General features: G+C 46.3%; 1 protein-coding gene across 1 annotated transcript in view; it reads left to right on the top strand.

Moving 5' to 3' along the window:
• LOC146007422 (uncharacterized) overlaps positions 1-18435 on the top strand; it is a 98027-nt gene that overhangs the window by 28354 nt on the left and 51238 nt on the right. Inside the window, exon 8 of the mRNA XM_083145772.1 lies at positions 976-1749. Within this exon, the coding sequence (XP_083001898.1) occupies positions 976-1749 (774 nt within the window). The remainder of the gene's footprint in view (positions 1-975; positions 1750-18435) is intronic.

Consider the following 18435-nt stretch of genomic DNA (forward strand, 5'->3'; position numbering starts at 1 on the left):
TACGGGGGCTGGTGGAGGAGGGATAACGGTACGGGGGCTGGTGGAGGAGGGATAACGGTACGGGGCTGGTGGAGGAGGGATGATGGTACAGGGGGCTGGTGGAGGAGGGATGATGGTACAGGGGCTGGTGGAGGAGGGATAACGGTATGGGAGCAAGATGGCCTCACACATGTGCGCTACAATCTCTACGCATGTGAAGTCTATTAACTATCGCCCTGGCTTGCGAATTTGCAGCCGTGCAATCAGGTCTGAATAACCCCTATGGTTTGATGAGTTTGGTGTGGAAGGACATGACTGACCCGCACAGACCCATAAACTCCGCCCCATCCAGCACCTGTGGAGAGGAGACTGTGAACCAGACCTTCTCGTTCCAACATCATATCCTCACCTCCGTAAATGCTCCACAGATCCGAGATCTTGTGAGAAGCCGCCCATGAGGAGTGGAAGCTACAATAGCTGCAGAAGGGGGACGACCCCATATTACAGTATACAGTGTATGTGTGTGTATATATATATATATATATATATATATATATATATATATTCGTATACACCGTCAGTACAGTCCCTGCTGGTGTAATGGTTAGGTGTCCAGAAACTTGTCCAATACTGTATTTCTCGTGTCCAGTATCGTCTTCATGTACATTTCATGGAAATGTTTGTTCAGGACATCTCATAGGTTACAGTATACCGGACAAGTCGGTTTAAAAAAAAAATCATGAAAAACTCACGTCAACGTTTTCATGCGTCAACCCAATTACGGATATCCTCTAAATGAGGCCGACGCTCTTCTATTATACCTCTATTATTAATATAAACGCTTTTACTCAACATATCCTAAAACACCATTGAATACGTTATAAACTATTTATAAAACGTGTTTCCCAATTCGATGAACATTTCATCTTTATCGGACAAAGTAAAATCGGTTATGGGTCTATATTCATATATACATTTTTATTTTATTCCCAACAGATGGAGATAACAGCAGTAATATCCCTGAAGCCTATACGATTGGATCGCCAGACTATAAAATAGAAGATATCATCACACAGGATTCCCCAGGGGAAACCCGAATGATCCCAATTATACACCCAGCACCTCACATTTTAGCTACGTCATTGGAACCCCCTACTAACGCAGAGACTGTTACACCAAATACATCTTTTAGAGAAGCCAACATCTCTATATGTGCTGTAGATGGAAAATGTTTTACACAGGATACTTCTCAGCCAGCTAAGGCTCATGTGAAGCCATTTCCATGTTGCGAGTGTGATAAATCTTTTACATTTAAATCACAACTTGTTACACATCAGAGAACTCACACAGGCGAGAAGCCGTTTCCATGCGCTGAGTGTGGGAAATGTTTTACACAGAAATCAGATCTTGTCGCCCATCAGAGAAGCCACACAGGGGAGAAGCCGTTTACATGTATGGAGTGTGAGAAATGTTATACGCACATATCGGCTCTTGTCAAACATCAGAGAGCTCACACCGGTGAGAAACCATTTACGTGTTCAGATTGCGGGAAATGTTTTACACAGAAAGCGCATCTTGCTTCACATCAGAAAAGTCACACAGGGGAGAAGCCGTTTGCATGTGCTGAGTGTCGGAGACGTTTTACACATAAATCTCATCTGAACAGACATCAGAGAAGTCACACGGGTGAGAAGCCGTTTCCGTGTTCTGAATGTGGGAAATGTTTTACACAGAAATCAGCTCTTGTTCGACATCAGAGAACTCACACAGGTTAATAGCGGTTTCCAAGTTCTGAGAGTGGAAAATGCTTTACACAGAAATTATATCTTGTTATAACCGAGACATTACATGGGTGAAAGACCAAGGCCTAATTCAGACATGATTTCAGGGCAAATTTGTACTTAAAATGGACAAAACCCATGTGCACAGCAGGTGGGGCAGATGTAACATGTGCAGAGAGAGTTAGATTTGGGTGGGGTTTGTTAAATGAAATATAAATTGCACTGTAGTAATAAAGCTGCCAGTATTTACCCTGCACAAAAACAAAATAACGCCTTCTAAATCTAACTCTCTGCACCTGTTACATCTGCCTCACCTGCAGTGCAGCATGGTTTTGCCCAGTTTGAGAACAAATTTGCCCTGCGATCAATTCTGGTGATTTTTGACTGTGCCGATTTTTCTTTGACCAGTTTAAAAATCGTGACGGGTGAATCCAAGTCGCCCTAAAAATGGGGGGAAAAGAAATTTTGTTCCGATTTAGGGAAATGATTGAAGTCCCATCCTATTAAAGAATTATTCACTTAAAGTCCCCCCTGTGAAACTTTGTAAATTGAAAGTATTTTCTCAAATGAACAGAAATCACTAAAGGTGTCCAAACACGTCCCGATACTGCCGATGTTATGTGTGCTTTGAGATGCGCGCTCCCGCGGCGTCTCATTGCACAGGACAATAAGTGTGTGCTGCACATAGTTTTTGTACTGTCTTCTTATTGCATCGCATGCACAACGCATGGGATGCGATGCTAATTAAGCACAAAAGGCACGCCAGTAGCGGGATGTGTATGGGCAACTTTAGCCTTTTTATTTCCCGCCATTGTATAAACGTTTGAGCCGATTGTTGTAATTATATTCTTGTGTATTTATTATTTTTCCTATCTATTTTGCAAGGTAATAAAGATTAATTGGGTATATTGAAAGGAAAGTAGGTACTTGTGTAGTTTCATGGCGGCAAGGAAATCGCATTGCATGTGATCGCATGCGATGCGATGGTACTTGTGTAGTTTCACGTTGCCCCTGCCCGCAGATTGCATCGCATGCAAATTGCATGCAATGCAATTTAGCACATCCCCACTATCCACATTTAGCCCACCCCCACTATCCACGTCACCCCGGCGAGCCCCGCGAGGTCCTCCCGACCTGTTAATACCCCCACTATCCACGTTGGTTTGGAGCTGACTTTATAATGTGTGGATTAATTGACGTGTATTCCGCTGCACCCACAACGCTTCGGTCTCGTTTTCAGCGTCCCCTTGCGGGGCTCGCTGTGCTCGCCACACTTTGTGGTGAAGTATCGCCGGTGACCACTAGAGGCCGCTCAACGGACCATATTACTCCTTAACAGAAAGTGAAACCAAAATGATCTGTGACTGGAGTTTGACTCACGAGCTGAATTTTTTAAGCATTGACGAGTATAAATAATATATATTTTTGAAAGGTAAGGAATATGTCATTGTATAATATCATATAAGTATTTAATTTTATAAATGGGTTTTTATAAATTAAATATATTGTTGTATCACCTCAATGTGCTCCTTTAATTGATTGTATTGACACAATGAAGCATACCTCCCAACTTCCAGGCTCAGAGAAGAGCTACACAGGCCCTGAAATTAGGGTGTGGCGTATAATTGCCTTTTCTCATGAGACCACGCCCCTGTTTTGATGCTGTGGGGGCATGGCTCAGAGGCTCTGTCAGCCTCTAGCCATGTCCCCAGCCCTTCTGGCTGCTGCGGGAATAGGCGATGTGCTCAGCAGATGACAGGGGGCCGCCCCCCCCCACAAGCAATGTACAATGACGCAATAGCATTGGCCACACCCCAAAACACGACATATCATGGTAGCTCCGCCCACATCCCGCCCCCTTATCCCTTCAGCGGCCCAGCCCCCCTGTTTTGAAGGAACAGGCTTCCCTCTCTCGGAGGGCAGACATAAAGTAGGCCACCCTGACAAGTTGACATGGCCTCCGTACCAGTGTATCGTGTCTCCGCATTCCCTCCCTCTGCACACTGTTCTATTCTCCCTTCACGCCCTAGTGGATGGTAGGGTATGAAGTGCCGCCTGTCGACTGAAAAAAAATAAGTGAAAAACTCATGTTCCCATTGTCGACCTAATGCTTGTGTCCACCTTCTGTCCACGTCGACCTTAGCCATGTCAACCTTTTCAGTATGTCTACCTAACCCTGTCGACCTAATGTATCTGGAGAAAAAATGTTTGCAGGAGCATTTGCAAACTGGATACCAGTACTGAGTGGCGTACCGCAGGGTTCCGGCATTTGCAAACTGGATACCAGCACTGAGTGACGTTACCGCAGGGTTCCGGCATTTGCAAACTGGATACCAGTACTGAGTGGCGTACCGCAGGGTTCCGGCATTTGCAAACTGGAAACCAGTACTGAGTGGCGTTACCGCAGGGTTCCGGCATTTGCAAACTGGATACCAGTACTGAGTAGCGTTACCGCAGGTTTCCGGCATTTGCAAACTGGATACCAGTACTGAGTGTCATACCGCAGGGTTCCGGCATTTGCAAACTGGATACCAGTACTGAGTGGCGTACCGCAGGGTTCCGGCATTTGCAAACTGGATACCAGTACTGAGTGGCGTACCGCAGGGTTCCGGCATTTGCAAACTGGATACCAGCACTGAGTGGCGTACCGCAGGGTTCCGGCATTTGCAAACTGGATACCAGTACTGAGTAGCGTTACCGCAGGTTTCCGGCATTTGCAAACTGGATACCAGTACTGAGTGTCATACCGCAGGGTTCCATCATTTGCAGACTGGATACCAGTACTGAGTGGCGTACCGCAGGGTTCCGGCATTTGCAAACTGGATACCAGTACTGAGTGGCGTTACCGCAGGGTTCCAGCATTTGCAGACTGGATACCAGTACTGAGTGGCGTACCGCAGGGTTCCGGCATTTGCAAACTGGATACCAGTACTGAGTAGCGTTACCGCAGGGTTCCGGCATTTGCAGACTGGATACCAGTACTGAGTGGCGTACCGCAGGGTTCCGGCATTTGCAAACTGGAAACCAGTACTGCGTGGCGTACCGCAGGGTTCCGGCATTTGCAAACTGGAAACCAGCACTGAGTGGCGTTACCGCAGGGTTCCGGCATTTGCAAACTGGATACCAGCACTGAGTGGCGTTACCGCAGGGTTCCGGCATTTGCAAACTGGATACCAGTACTGAGTGGCGTACCGCAGGGTTCCGGCATTTGCAAACTGGAAACCAGTACTGAGTGGCGTTACCGCAGGGTTCCGGCATTTGCAAACTGGAAACCAGCACTGAGTGGCGTTGCGGCAGGGTTCCGGCATTTGCAAACTGGATACCAGCACTGAGTGGCGTACCGCAGGGTTCCGGCATTTGCAAACTGGATACCAGCACTGAGTGGCGTTACCGCAGGGTTCCATCATTTGCAGACTGGATACCAGTACTGAGTGGCGTACCGCAGGGTTCCGGCATTTGCAAACTGGATACCAGTACTGAGTAGAGTTACCGCAGGGTTTCGGCATTTGCAAACTGGATACCAGTACTGAGTGGCGTTACCGCAGGGTTCCGGCATTTGCAAACTGGATACCAGCACTGAGTAGCGTTACCGCAGGGTTCCAGCATTTGCAAACTGGATACCAGTACTGAGTGGCGTTACCGCAGGGTTCCGGCATTTGCAAACTGGAAACCAGTACTGAGTGGCGTACCGCAGGGTTCCGGCATTTGCAAACTGGATACCAGTACTGAGTGACGTTACCGCAGGGTTCCGGCATTTGCAAACTGGAAACCAGTACTGAGTGACGTTACCGCAGGGTTCCGGCATTTGCAAACTGGAAACCAGTACTGAGTGGCGTTACCGCAGGGTTCCATCATTTGCAGACTGGATACTAGCACTGAGTGGCGCACCGCAGGGTTCCGGCATTTGCAAACTGGAAACCAGTACTGAGTGGCGTTACCGCAGGGTTCCGGCATTTGCAAACTGGATACCAGTACTGAGTGGCGTTACCGCAGGGTTCCGGCATTTGCAAACTGGAAACCAGTACTGAGTGGCGTTACCGCAGGGTTCCATCATTTGCAGACTGGATATCAGTACTGAGTGTCATACCACAGGGTTCCGGCATTTGCAAACTGGATACCAGTACTGAGTAGCGTTACCGCAGGGTTCCGGCATTTGCAAACTGGAAACCAGTACTGAGTGGCGTACCGCAGGGTTCCGGCATTTGCAAACTGGATACCAGTACTGAGTGGCGTTACCGCAGGGTTCCGGCATTTGCAAACTGGATACCAGTACTGAGTGGCGTACCGCAGGGTTCCGGCATTTGCAAACTGGATACCAGTACTGAGTAGCGTTACCGTAGGGTTCCGGCATTTGCAAACTGGAAACCAGTACTGCGTGGCGTACCGCAGGGTTCCGGCATTTGCAAACTGGAAACCAGTACTGAGTGACGTTACCGCAGGGTTCCGGCATTTGCAAACTGGATACCAGTACTGAGTGGCGTACCGCAGGGTTCCGGCATTTGCAAACTGGAAACCAGTACTGAGTGGCGTTACCGCAGGGTTCCGGCATTTGCAAACTGGATACCAGTACTGAGTAGCGTTACCGCAGGGTTCCGGCATTTGCAAACTGGATACCAGTACTGAGTGGCATACCGCAGGGTTCCGGCATTTGCAAACTGGATACCAGTACTGAGTGGCGTTACCGCAGGGTTCCGGCATTTGCAAACTGGATACCAGCACTGAGTAGCGTTACCGCAGGGTTCCGGCATTTGCAAACTGGAAACCAGTACTGAGTGGCGTACCGCAGGGTTCCGGCATTTGCAAACTGGATACCAGTACTGAGTGGCGTTACCGCAGGGTTCCATCATTTGCAGACTGGATACCAGTACTGAGTGGCGTACCGCAGGGTTCCGGCATTTGCAAACTGGATACCAGTACTGAGTGGCGTTACCGCAGGGTTCCAGCATTTGCAAACTGGAAACCAGTACTGAGTGGCGTTAACGCAGGGTTCCGGCATTTGCAAACTGGATACCAGTACTAAGTGGCGTACCGCAGGGTTCCGGCATTTGCAAACTGGAAACCAGTAATGAGTTGCGTTACCGCAGGGTTCCGGCATTTGCAAACTGGATACCAGTACTGAGTAGAGTTACCGCAGGGTTCCGGCATTTGCAAACTGGAAACCAGTACTGAGTGGCGTACCGCAGGGTTCCGGCATTTGCAAACTGGATACCAGTACTGAGTGGCGTTACCGCAGGGTTCCAGCATTTGCAGACTGGATACCAGTACTGAGTGGCGTACCGCAGGGTTCCGGCATTTGCAAACTGGATACCAGTACTGAGTAGCGTTACCGTAGGGTTCCAGCATTTGCAGACTGGATACCAGTACTGAGTGGCGTACCGCAGGGTTCCGGCATTTGCAAACTGGAAACCAGTACTGCGTGGCGTACCGCAGGGTTCCGGCATTTGCAAACTGGAAACCAGCACTGAGTGGCGTTACCGCAGGGTTCCGGCATTTGCAAACTGGATACCAGCACTGAGTGGCGTTACCGCAGGGTTCCGGCATTTGCAAACTGGATACCAGTACTGAGTGGCGTACCGCAGGGTTCCGGCATTTGCAAACTGGAAACCAGTACTGAGTGGCGTTACCGCAGGGTTCCGGCATTTGCAAACTGGAAACCAGCACTGAGTGGCGTTGCGGCAGGGTTCCGGCATTTGCAAACTGGATACCAGTACTGAGTGGCGTACCGCAGGGTTCCGGCATTTGCAAACTGGATACCAGTACTGAGTGGCGTTACCGCAGGGTTCCGGCATTTGCAAACTGGATACCAGTACTGAGTGGCGTTACCGCAGGGTTCCGGCATTTGCAAACTGGATACTAGCACTGAGTGGCGTTACCGCAGGGTTCCGTGCTGGAGCCTCTTCTATATAACATATTCGTTAATGATATAGAAAATGGACTACTAATTAGCGAATCCATCTTCGCGGACGATGCTAATGCTGCTTTCACACCACAAAACCTGCTTAGACCCAGTATTCAAAACGTTTCTTAAAACGTGTCAGAGCAAGTTAAACCCCTTTCACGCCGCATGTTGTAAACGGTATATTACCGGTTAATTACCGTTTTTGTACCTTTCACATTGAACCCATTTCACCCATAGAAAACAGTTGTGGTTGTGGGCTGTGACATCATGCAGGGATCCAGCCTATCACCTTCAGTGGCGTAAGTTCTGCCGGCCGGAGGCAAGAAATAGTTTGGTGCACCCCTCCCTGAACACCCCCAACCCCCCCTGAACATCATATAGGTTGTGTATACATATGGTGGGCGCCGCTGGCTGACAGACGAACCAGGCAGCAGTCCGCACTGAGCTGGACCTGCTCCGCGCATATCTAATGAGCGTGGACCCAGCACAAGGCATATTTAATGAGCGGGTCCCCGCCCCCTGCATATGTAATGAGCTGGTCACACTCATTGCATATGCGCGGGGCGGGGACCCGCTCATGAAATATGCACTGCGCTGGATCTCCGCTCATTAGATATGCACGGAGCGGGACCAGCTCAGCGCTCACTGCTGCCTGGGTACTAAATACCGGTTCTGAGCCACTTCATAGTAAACGGCTCAGAACCGTGTAGGATCCTTCTTTTTAATCGTTTTGAAATACCGGTTTTCTAAAACTGGTAAATTCACTCTGGCGCTATAAACGCTTCAGAACATTTTAAAAACTGCAATATACCGTGTTATAGCTGCGGTGTGAAAGGGGTATAAAATGTACAGGGTACTAAAAACAGATCAGGGTGTCTCCATGCTACAAGGGGCTGGGACAAACTTGAGGAGTGGGCAGATAAATAAAAAATCAGTTTTCAATGTTGCTAAATGTGAGGTCCTGCATCTTGGGAGACATAACCAGTGTGCTAGCTACACTCTAAATCAGGTATGTCCAACCTTGGCCCACCAGCTGTTGAGAAACTACATGTCCCAGCATGCCTTGCCACAGTTTTGCTAATGGGGAATGATAAACTATTGCAAGGCATGCTGGGATGTGTAGTTTCACAACAGCTGGAGGGCCAAGGTTGGACATGCCTGCTCCTAACGGTGTAGAGTTGGGAGAATCGCAATTGGAGAAGGCCCTAGGGCCTTGATGGCTAACTGTAACACGCCAGCTGTTGTTGAACTACACATCCCAGCATGCTCTGCATCAGATTTAGCATGGTCAAAATAGCAAAACTGAAGCAGAGCATGCTGGGATGTGTAGTTTAAAAACATCTGGTGTCAAGGTTAGTCATCAAGGCCCTAGGGGTACAAATTGATAATAAACTCGGGTGCTCAGTATCAGGGAGTGTCAATGTACAAATATATATCAAGGGGCCGATATAAGGAACTATCAGACACCATCTTTACCTTAATGCTGGTGAGCAGGACATGAAGGCATCCACTTAGACTGGAGGAGAGGAGGTTTCGTACACTCAGGAGGAAGGGATTCTTTACGGTCAGGGCGGTAAAGGTGTGGAACTCGCTGCCACAGGAGGGGGTTTTGGCAGACACCATAAATACATTTAAGATCAGGTTAGACAAGTAGTTCATGGATAACAACATTTAGGGCTGTAACCAACACGTTATGGTTGAACTTGATGGACAAATATCTCTTCAACCTTACTTACAATGTAGTTCATTAGGCTCCGAGGGAGACTTCCATCTCACCACATGTGCACCAACTAGGAGGAGCATGTAGTGTTACCCCGGGACACCTCAGTAATACGGCCTTCTCATTACAGGCTATGTGCTTAAGCAGGACAATAACTGTGAGACTGGAGCACATCAGACATACCGTCAGGGCCCAGGGGCAGACTTCCGTCTCACCACATGTGCACCAACGAGGAGGAGCATGTGGTGTTACCCTGGGACACCTCAGTAATACGGCCTTCTCATTACAGGCTATGTGCTGCTGCAGGACAATAACTGTGAGACTGGAGCACATCAGACATACCGTCAGGGCCCAGGGGCAGACTTCCGTCTCACCACATGTGCACCAACGAGGAGGAGCATGTGGTGTTACCCCGGGACACCTCAGTAATACGGCCTTCTCATTACAGGCTATGTGCTGCTGCAGGACAATAACTGTGAGACTGGAGCACATCAGACATACCGTCAGGGCCCAGGGGCAGACTTCCTTCTCACCACATGTGCACCAACGAGGAGGAGCATGTAGTGTTACCCCGGTACACCTCAGTAATACGGCCTTCTCATTACAGGCTATGTGCTGCTGCAGGACAATAACTGTGAGACTGGAGCACATCAGACATACCGTCAGGGCCCAGGGGCAGACTTCCTTCTCACCACATGTGCACCAACGAGGAGGAGCATGTAGTGTAACCTGTGCTTGAAAAACTATTGTAATGCCCTGCTCCCAAATACTAAAAATGTACACCCTAATGCCCTTTACACACTGTAACGCCTATTACATATTATACTACATGCCATAATACCTATTACACATTATACCACACACTGTATTGCCTATTACATATACATATACCACACACCATAATGCCTATAACACATTATACCACACACCTTATTGCCTATTACATATTATACCACATGCCGTATTGCCTATTACATATTATACCACATGCCGTATTGCCTATTACATATTTTACCACATGCTGTATTGCCTATTACATATTATACCACACACTGTATTGCCTATTGCCACTTACCTACATGCTCGTTGCCAGGAGTTACATGCTTGATGTCAACCTGCTCCAGTCAAGACTGCCCCTGTGCACTGCAGGTGGGGCAAATGTAACAGGTGCAGAGAGCGTTAGATATGGGTGAAGTATAAGGTTTCTGTGCAGGGTAAATACTGGCTGCATTATTCTTACACTACAATTCAGATTTCAGTTTGAACGCACCCCACCGATATCTAATTCTCTCTGCACCTGTAACATCTGCCCCACCTGCAGTGCAGCATGGTTTTGCCAGTTGTGTGCTTTTTTGCTTTGCTAACAAACATGAATCAGGCAAAGGGTCTGCAACGAGCATTCAGAACACCTCCAAGATCTCACTGCTGAAAGGTGTCAATCAGAACAGGATTATGACAGAATTTAAATTTGGGGGCGTGGCCTCTCAACCAAGTGGAGTGGCCAATGATTGTGGTACTCCTGCAAGGCCACTCCCCATTTTACCCACTGTGAGGGTCATGGCCAGTGCTGTGTGGGCTGCTGGCCATGCCCTCAGTATTCCCCTCTGCTCTGGGGATGCAGGACAGTCCCCAAAAACGGGACTGTCCTGTGAAAATCGGGACATATAGTAGGGATGCCTAAATGACACCATGCCTAGGGGGAATTGTGGTGGTGGCGGCAGCATCATGTTCTCCTCAGCTGGAACAGGGGATCTGGCCAGGATGGAAGGCACAATGACCTCTGTACCCCCTCCCCCACCATTCTAATCAATGACCTCTACAGCCATCCTGCCTTCAGACTTCTCTCGCTCTCCAATTACTGCAAAAAGAAACCCTGGCATGGCTCGTCATGCTTCGAGCTCAGTGTCTCGCTAATACCTTGCAGGTCGACCTTTTGGGGTAGACCTTTTTACTGTCTATCTAGACACTGTAGATCCATCAACTGGTACCAGGGTTCGGGTGGGGGAGGTTGTGTCGCAGGCTCCAATCTTGAAGAGGAAGAAAGAGGTTGATAACTAGTTATCAACACGTGGTGGGGGCGCAGGGTATATGAGATGCTCCGTCACGCTGCAGTGTGGGTGAGGGGTAGTCAACCCCTTATAAATTGCTAGAGAGAGAAAGAAGGTACACTGCGCTGTACACTGTGTGAATAGTTGAATTCAATTAAAATAAAATGGATTCAATGTCATTAAAATTAAATTAGAATCTGTGGTGCCAATTGGGTTTTACAATACAATGACATTTAACCCCTTCCCGCAAGGTAGTTCACGCAACTTGCCATACCGGTACGTCCCCGCCGTGTCATGTCGCCTTGTCAAGTGACAAGGTGACATAGTAAAGATGGCTGCTGTCATCGACAGCAGCCGATCACTGCAATGCCCCGGCGGACCAATCAGAGTGGTCCCGCCCCGCCAATCGCTGTGATTGGTCAGTCAGTCCTGACTAACCAATCACAGCCTTTCAATTGAAACAGGAAGTTTTGCTTCTCTTCCCGGTCTCTAACCGTCTCACTCGTGATAGAGCCTTGGAAGGAGAAGCAGAGAGAGCTGTGTCAGAGCTGTTTTTAGTGTTAAAAAAACTAAAATTGCGCCGATCACCACATTACCCCTGCCTATACACATTTGATCAGCCTTCCTGTGGTCATCTGTGCTGGGATCACCCTCCCTGTGGTCATCTGTGCTGTGATCACCCTCCCTGTGGTCACCACCTAATTTTGTGTGTTGTGATCCGTATAATTTTTCTGTACGTTATCCGTACACTATAATTTTTCTGTACTTTATCCGTACACTATAATTTTTCTGTAGGTGATCCGCATACTATATTTCTGTACCTTATCCGTACACCATAATTTTTCTGTGCATTTGTACCCCATAATTTTTCTGTGCATTTGTACCCCATAATTTTTTCTGTGCGTCACTCGTACACCATCATTTTTCTGTGTATTCGTACACCATAATTTTTCAGTGCATTCGCACACCATAATTTTTCAGTGCATTTGCACACTATAATTTTTCAGTGCATTTGCACACCATAATTTTTCAGTGCATTTGCACACCATAATTTTTCAGTGCATTTGCACACTATAATTTTTCAGTGCATTCGCACACCATAATTTTTCAGTGCGTTCGCACACCATGATTTTTCTTTACGTGGCTTAATTTTTCTGGAAAATTGTCAGTGCTACAAAACCCCACACGTGTTGAAGCACCTCATAAATACATACACCAATAAAACTATGGCCCACCGAACATATACTGCCGAGGAGGCATACGAGTTTCTGGCCTCTGAAACTGAGTCTGCTAGCGAGGATGAGACAAATTTCCGTTTGTCATCCTCTTCATGATCTAGTGACTCTGATAAACCCCCAAGGAGGCAACGCAGGACTCCCACTGCAGTAGTCGAGTCCTCTCACCCCACATGGACAACCACTGAAAACTACGTACCCCAGGTCCCTGAGTTCACAGGGAATCCAGGAATACAATTCAATTCAGCAGGGTTCAGAGAGCTGGACTTTTTTAATTTTTTTTTTACTGATGATTTAGTTAATCTAATGGTCACCCAGACTAATGTTTATGCCCAACAATTTATTAAGCAAAACCCCACCTCTAATTATGCCCAGCCCCGCAAGTGGACCCCTGTACATAAAAATGAAATGGCTAAATTTTGGGGCCTTGTACTGTGCATGGGGCTAGTGAAGAAGCCCACGATTAGGTCCTACTGGAACACAGACATCTTATACAATACACCAATGTTCCGTGTGGCTATGTCAAGGACCCGCTTCGAAGCGATCCTTAGGTTTCTCCATTATAGGGATAATGCACAGTGCCCACCCCGGGATGACCCCAATTATGACCGGTTATATAAACTTAGACCCCTAATAGACCATTTTAGTACCAAGTTTGCCCAGGCATGCATCCCCGAGAAGCACATTTCAATAGATGAGTCCCTGGTACATTTCAAAGGGAGGCTCCAATTCCGCCAGTACCTGCCAAGTAAGAGGGCAAGGTATGGCGTGAAGATGTACAAGCTGTGTGAGAGTACATCAGGGTACACACACAAATTTAGGATATATGAAGGTAGAGACACAAAAATAGACCCCCCACAATGCCCCCCCTTACTCGGAATTAGTGGGAAGATAGTGTGGGATTTGGTGCACCCACTGCTGGACCAGGGATACCACCTGTACCTGGATAATTTCTATACCAGCGTCCCACTATTCAAAAGCCTCGCTTCCAGAAGTACTGTGGCATGCGGCACTGCACGTAAAAATAATAGAAGCCTCCCTAGGTCGCTGCTTGGGCAAACACTTAGAAGGGGCGAGAGCAGGGCATTATGCAGCGACAATGTACTGTGTGTCAAGTATAGGGACAAGAGAGATGTCCTTATCTTGACAACAGTGCATGGCCATAGCAGCACCCCTGTCCCAGTGCGGGGCACAAGTACCGAAACCCCAAAACCAAACTGCATTGTGGATTATAATAGGTACATGGGGGGGGTCGACCTGTCAGATCAAGTGCTAAAGCCTTACAGTGCCATGAGAAAAACAAGGTTCTGGTATAAAAAATTGGTACTCTTTACCTAGCACGGCGCCCACGATCTCCATCGCGGGCGTCGCGGGTAAAGAAATCGCTGGGATCGCGGGCATCGCGGTCAGTACATTAACGGCCGCGACGCGATGCCCGCGATTTCCCATAGGGTTCAATGTTAAATTTAGTGCTGCCCGCGATTTCACATTCAATGCTTCAATGGCCGCGATTTGGCCATAGGAATCAATGTTAAATGGGCCACAGAGCCCAAATAGGCACAATTAACACTTAAATGTCCCCCAAAATTTGTAACGCCACCCCACGATCCACGCTAAAATAGGCACAATTAACACTTAAATGTCCCCCAAAATTTGTAACGCCACCCCACGATCCACGCAAACCCGAAGCGTGGCGAGCGCAGCGAGCCCGCGAGGGGCGGCGGTACGCGTCCTCCGACCTTTTCATACCCCCACTATCCACGTCGGCGTGGAGTTGAGAATAGAATAGTGTGGCGAGCGCAGCGAGCCCCGCGAGGGGACGCGGATACCTTCACATGTAAACGTGGCCCTACGCGGGCTTCACAGGTATCCGCGTCCGCTCGCCACGCTTCGGGCTCAGTGGCTCGCTGCGCTTGCCACACTATTCTATTCTCAACTCCACGCCGACGTGGATAGTGGGGGTATGAAAAGGTCGGAGGACACGTACCGCCGCCCCTCGCGGGCTCGCTGCGCTCGCCACGCTTCGGGTTGGCGTGGATCGTGGGGTGGCGTTACAAATTTGGGGGGACATTTAAGTGTTAATTGTGCCTATTTGGGCACAATTTAACTATTTGGGCATTTAACATTGATTCCTATGGCCAAATCGCGGCCATTGAAGCATTGAATGTAAAATCGCGGGCAGCACTAAATTTAACATTGAACCCTATGGGAAATCGCGGGGATCGCGGGCATCGCGTCGCGGCCATTAATGTACTGGCCGCGATGCCCGCGATCCCCACGATGGGCGCCCAACTAAGTAAAGAGTACCAAAAAATTAGCTATACACATAGTACAAATGGCACTGTACAACGCATTTGTACTACATCGATTTGCAGGCCAAAGGGGGACATTCCTGGAGTACCAAGAGGCAGTAATAAAGGCCCTTATTTTTGGCAACCAGGAACAGGGGGGCCCTAGTACTTCTGGAAGCGAGGCCTCGCGAATTGTACCAGGGCAACATTTTCCGAGTGAAGTCCCCCACACTGGAAAGAAAGGAAGGTCCCAGAAACGATGTAGAGTATGCTACAAAAAGGGGATAAGAAAGGACACAACTTACCAATGTGAAACCTGCCCCACACAACCCTGCTTGTGGATCAAAGATTGTTTTAAGATATATCACACTTCCCTTGAATTTTAATGTTTTAAAATTTATTTAGATGTACTCCACACAGCTTGTACAAAGAGCCGCATGCCATTACCTTCCCTTCTGAGTCTTGCCATGTGTCCAAACAGAAATTTACAAACACATATATGCTATTGCCATACTCAGGAGAAAAAGCACCCCATAATATATTACACAATTTCTCCTATTAACCCTTGTGAAAATGGCACATTTTGATCTAAAGCTACATATTAATGGAAAAAATTAGTTTTTTTTATTTTCACAGCCCATAACAATTTGACAAAACACCAGTGGGGTCAAAATGCTCACTACGGCCGTAAGTGAGTTCCATGAGGGGGGCTAGTAACAAAAAGGTATCACTTGCTTGGGATTTCCACTGCACAGGTACAATATGGGCTCTGCAAATGCAAGATGGCGCCCGAAAACCATTCCAGCAAACTCTGTGATAAAATGGCACTCCTTCCCTTCTGAAGCCTGCTGTCTGCCCAAATAGCGTTTTACAACCATATATGGGGTATTGCCATACTCAGGAGAAATTGTGTAACAAATTTTGGGGTGCTTTTTTTACTATTGCCCTTTATGGAAGTATAAAATTATGGGGTGAATCTACAAATTAATGGAAAAAATGACATTTTTCATTTTCACGTATCGATGCCTAACAATTTGACAAAACACCAGTGGGGTCAAAGTACTCACTATACCTATAGATGAGTTCCTTGAGGGGTGTAGTTTACAAAATGGTATCACTTGTTGGGGTTTTTTACTGCTCTGATACAACAGGGGTTCTGCAAATGCAACATGGCGCATGAAAACCATTCCAGCAAATTCTGCGCCAAAAATGCCAAATGGCGCACCTTCCCTTCTGAAGCCTGCTGTCTGCCCAAATAGCGTTTTACAACCATATATGGGGTATTGCCATACTCAGGAGAAATTGTGTAACACATTTTGGGGTGCTTTTTCTACTATTGCCCTTTGTGGAAGTATAAAATTATGGGGTGAATCTACAAATTAATGGAAAAAATGACATTTTTCATTTTCACGTATCGATGCCTAACAATTTGACAAAACACCAGTGGGGTCAAAGTACTCACTATACCCATAGATGAGTTCCTTGAGGGGTGTAGTTTACAAAATGGTATCACTTGTTGGGGTTTTTGACTGCTCTGATACAACAGGGGTTCTGCAAATGCAACATGGCGCATGAAAACCATTCCAGCAAAATCTGCGCCAAAAACGCCAAATGGCGCACCTTCCCTTCTGAAGCCTGTTGTCTGCCCAAATAGCGTTTTACAACCATATATGGGGTATTTCTAAAATATGCAGAATCAGAGGATTATATTTTATATTTTGTCTCCTGGTTAACATATGTTATGTTACAGAATATAACTGATTAAACTTGAAATTCTGCCAAAAAAATGAAATTTTAAAATATCACCTCCATGTTGCTTTAATTCCTGTGCAAAACCTAAAGGGTTACCAAACTTCTAAAATGCTGTTTTGAATACTTTGAGGGGTGCAGCTTTTTAAATGAGGTGATTTATGGGGGTGTCTAACATACAGGCCCCTCAAAGCCACATCCATAGTGAACTGGTCCCTAAAATTTTGACATTTTGAAATTTTCTTGAAAATTTGAAAAACTGCTTCTATGTTTATAAGCCTCCTACCGTCCTAAAAATGTAAAAGGAAGTTTAAAAAATGATGCCAACATAAAGTAGACATATGGTAAATTCTAGTTATTAACTATTTTGTATGGTATGACTATCTATCTTACAAGCAGAAACCTTTATCTTTTGAAAATGGCAAATTTTTTCACATTTTTGCAAAATGTTGGTATTTTTTACAAATAAACACAGACTGTATGAACCAAAATTTACCACTAACTTGAAATACAATGTGTCACGAAAAAACAATCTCAAAATCAGTTGGATAAGTAAAAGCATTAGAAAGTTATTCCCACATAAATTGACACATGTCTGATTTGAAAAATAGGGCTGCGTCCTTTGGGCCCAAATAGGCAGCGTCCTTAAGGGGTTAATAAAAGCATGTAAACATGACAACATAACACAACCCTTGATAAATAAATAAAAATCTGCAATGTAGCAGAGGGAACCAGTAATTATTGCCAGTCCATAAGGTACCGTATTCGCAAGGTCTTGTATGGTCCGTTCCTATGATGCCTCCTTATTGGAGAAACGCAGCTGAAATCGACTTGGTGACATTGGAGCCAACTTGGAATATTCCAACAATTAAAAGGCAGTATTTGACACGAGCAGGATATTAACCCCTTCCTGACAGAGCCAGTTTTTGCGTTCCTGACAGAGCCCTTTTTTTCAAATCTGACATGTCTCACTTAAGTGGGGATAACTTTTTTTTGCTTTTACTTATCCCAGTGATTTTGAGATTGTTTTCTCGTGACACATTGTACTTCAAGTTAGTGGTAAATTTTCATCGATACAGTCTGTGTTTTTTTGTGAAAAATACCAAAATGTCGGAAAAAAATGGAAAATTTTGCGATTTGCAAAATGTTAAATTTTCTGCTTGTGAGACAAATAATCTTACCACTCAAAATAGTGAATAACTAACATAGACCATATGTCTACTTTATGTTGACATCATTATTTCAACTTCCTTTTAATTTTTTGGGACACTAGGAGGCTTACAATATGAATAGCAAATTCTCAAATTTTCAAGAAAATTTCAAACACTGATTTTTTTAGGGACCAGTTCAGTTCTGATGTGACTTTGAGGGACTTGTATGTGAGACACCCCCATAAATGATGCCATTTCAAAAACTGCACCCCTCACAGTATTCAAAACAGCATTTTGGAAGTTTGTTAACCCTTTAGGTGTTTCACAGGAATTAAAACAAAGTGTAGGTGGAATTTCAAAATTTCTTTTTTTTTTGCAGAGTTTCAATTTTAATACATTTTTCTAACGAATACAGTAGATTTTACTAGAGAAATGTGACTAAAAATTGATTCCCCCAATTCTTTGGTTTTCATAAATATCCTATATGTGGCCCTAGTGTGCACGGTGACCAAACCACAGGCTTCATAATAGAAGGAGCACCTACTTGATTTTGGAGCCTCCTTTTTATGAGATTATTTTTTT

The sequence above is a fragment of the Crinia signifera genome, chromosome 6 (genome assembly GCF_055691185.1).
Source record: "Crinia signifera chromosome 6, ASM5569118v1, whole genome shotgun sequence".
Taxonomy (NCBI): domain Eukaryota; kingdom Metazoa; phylum Chordata; class Amphibia; order Anura; family Myobatrachidae; genus Crinia; species Crinia signifera.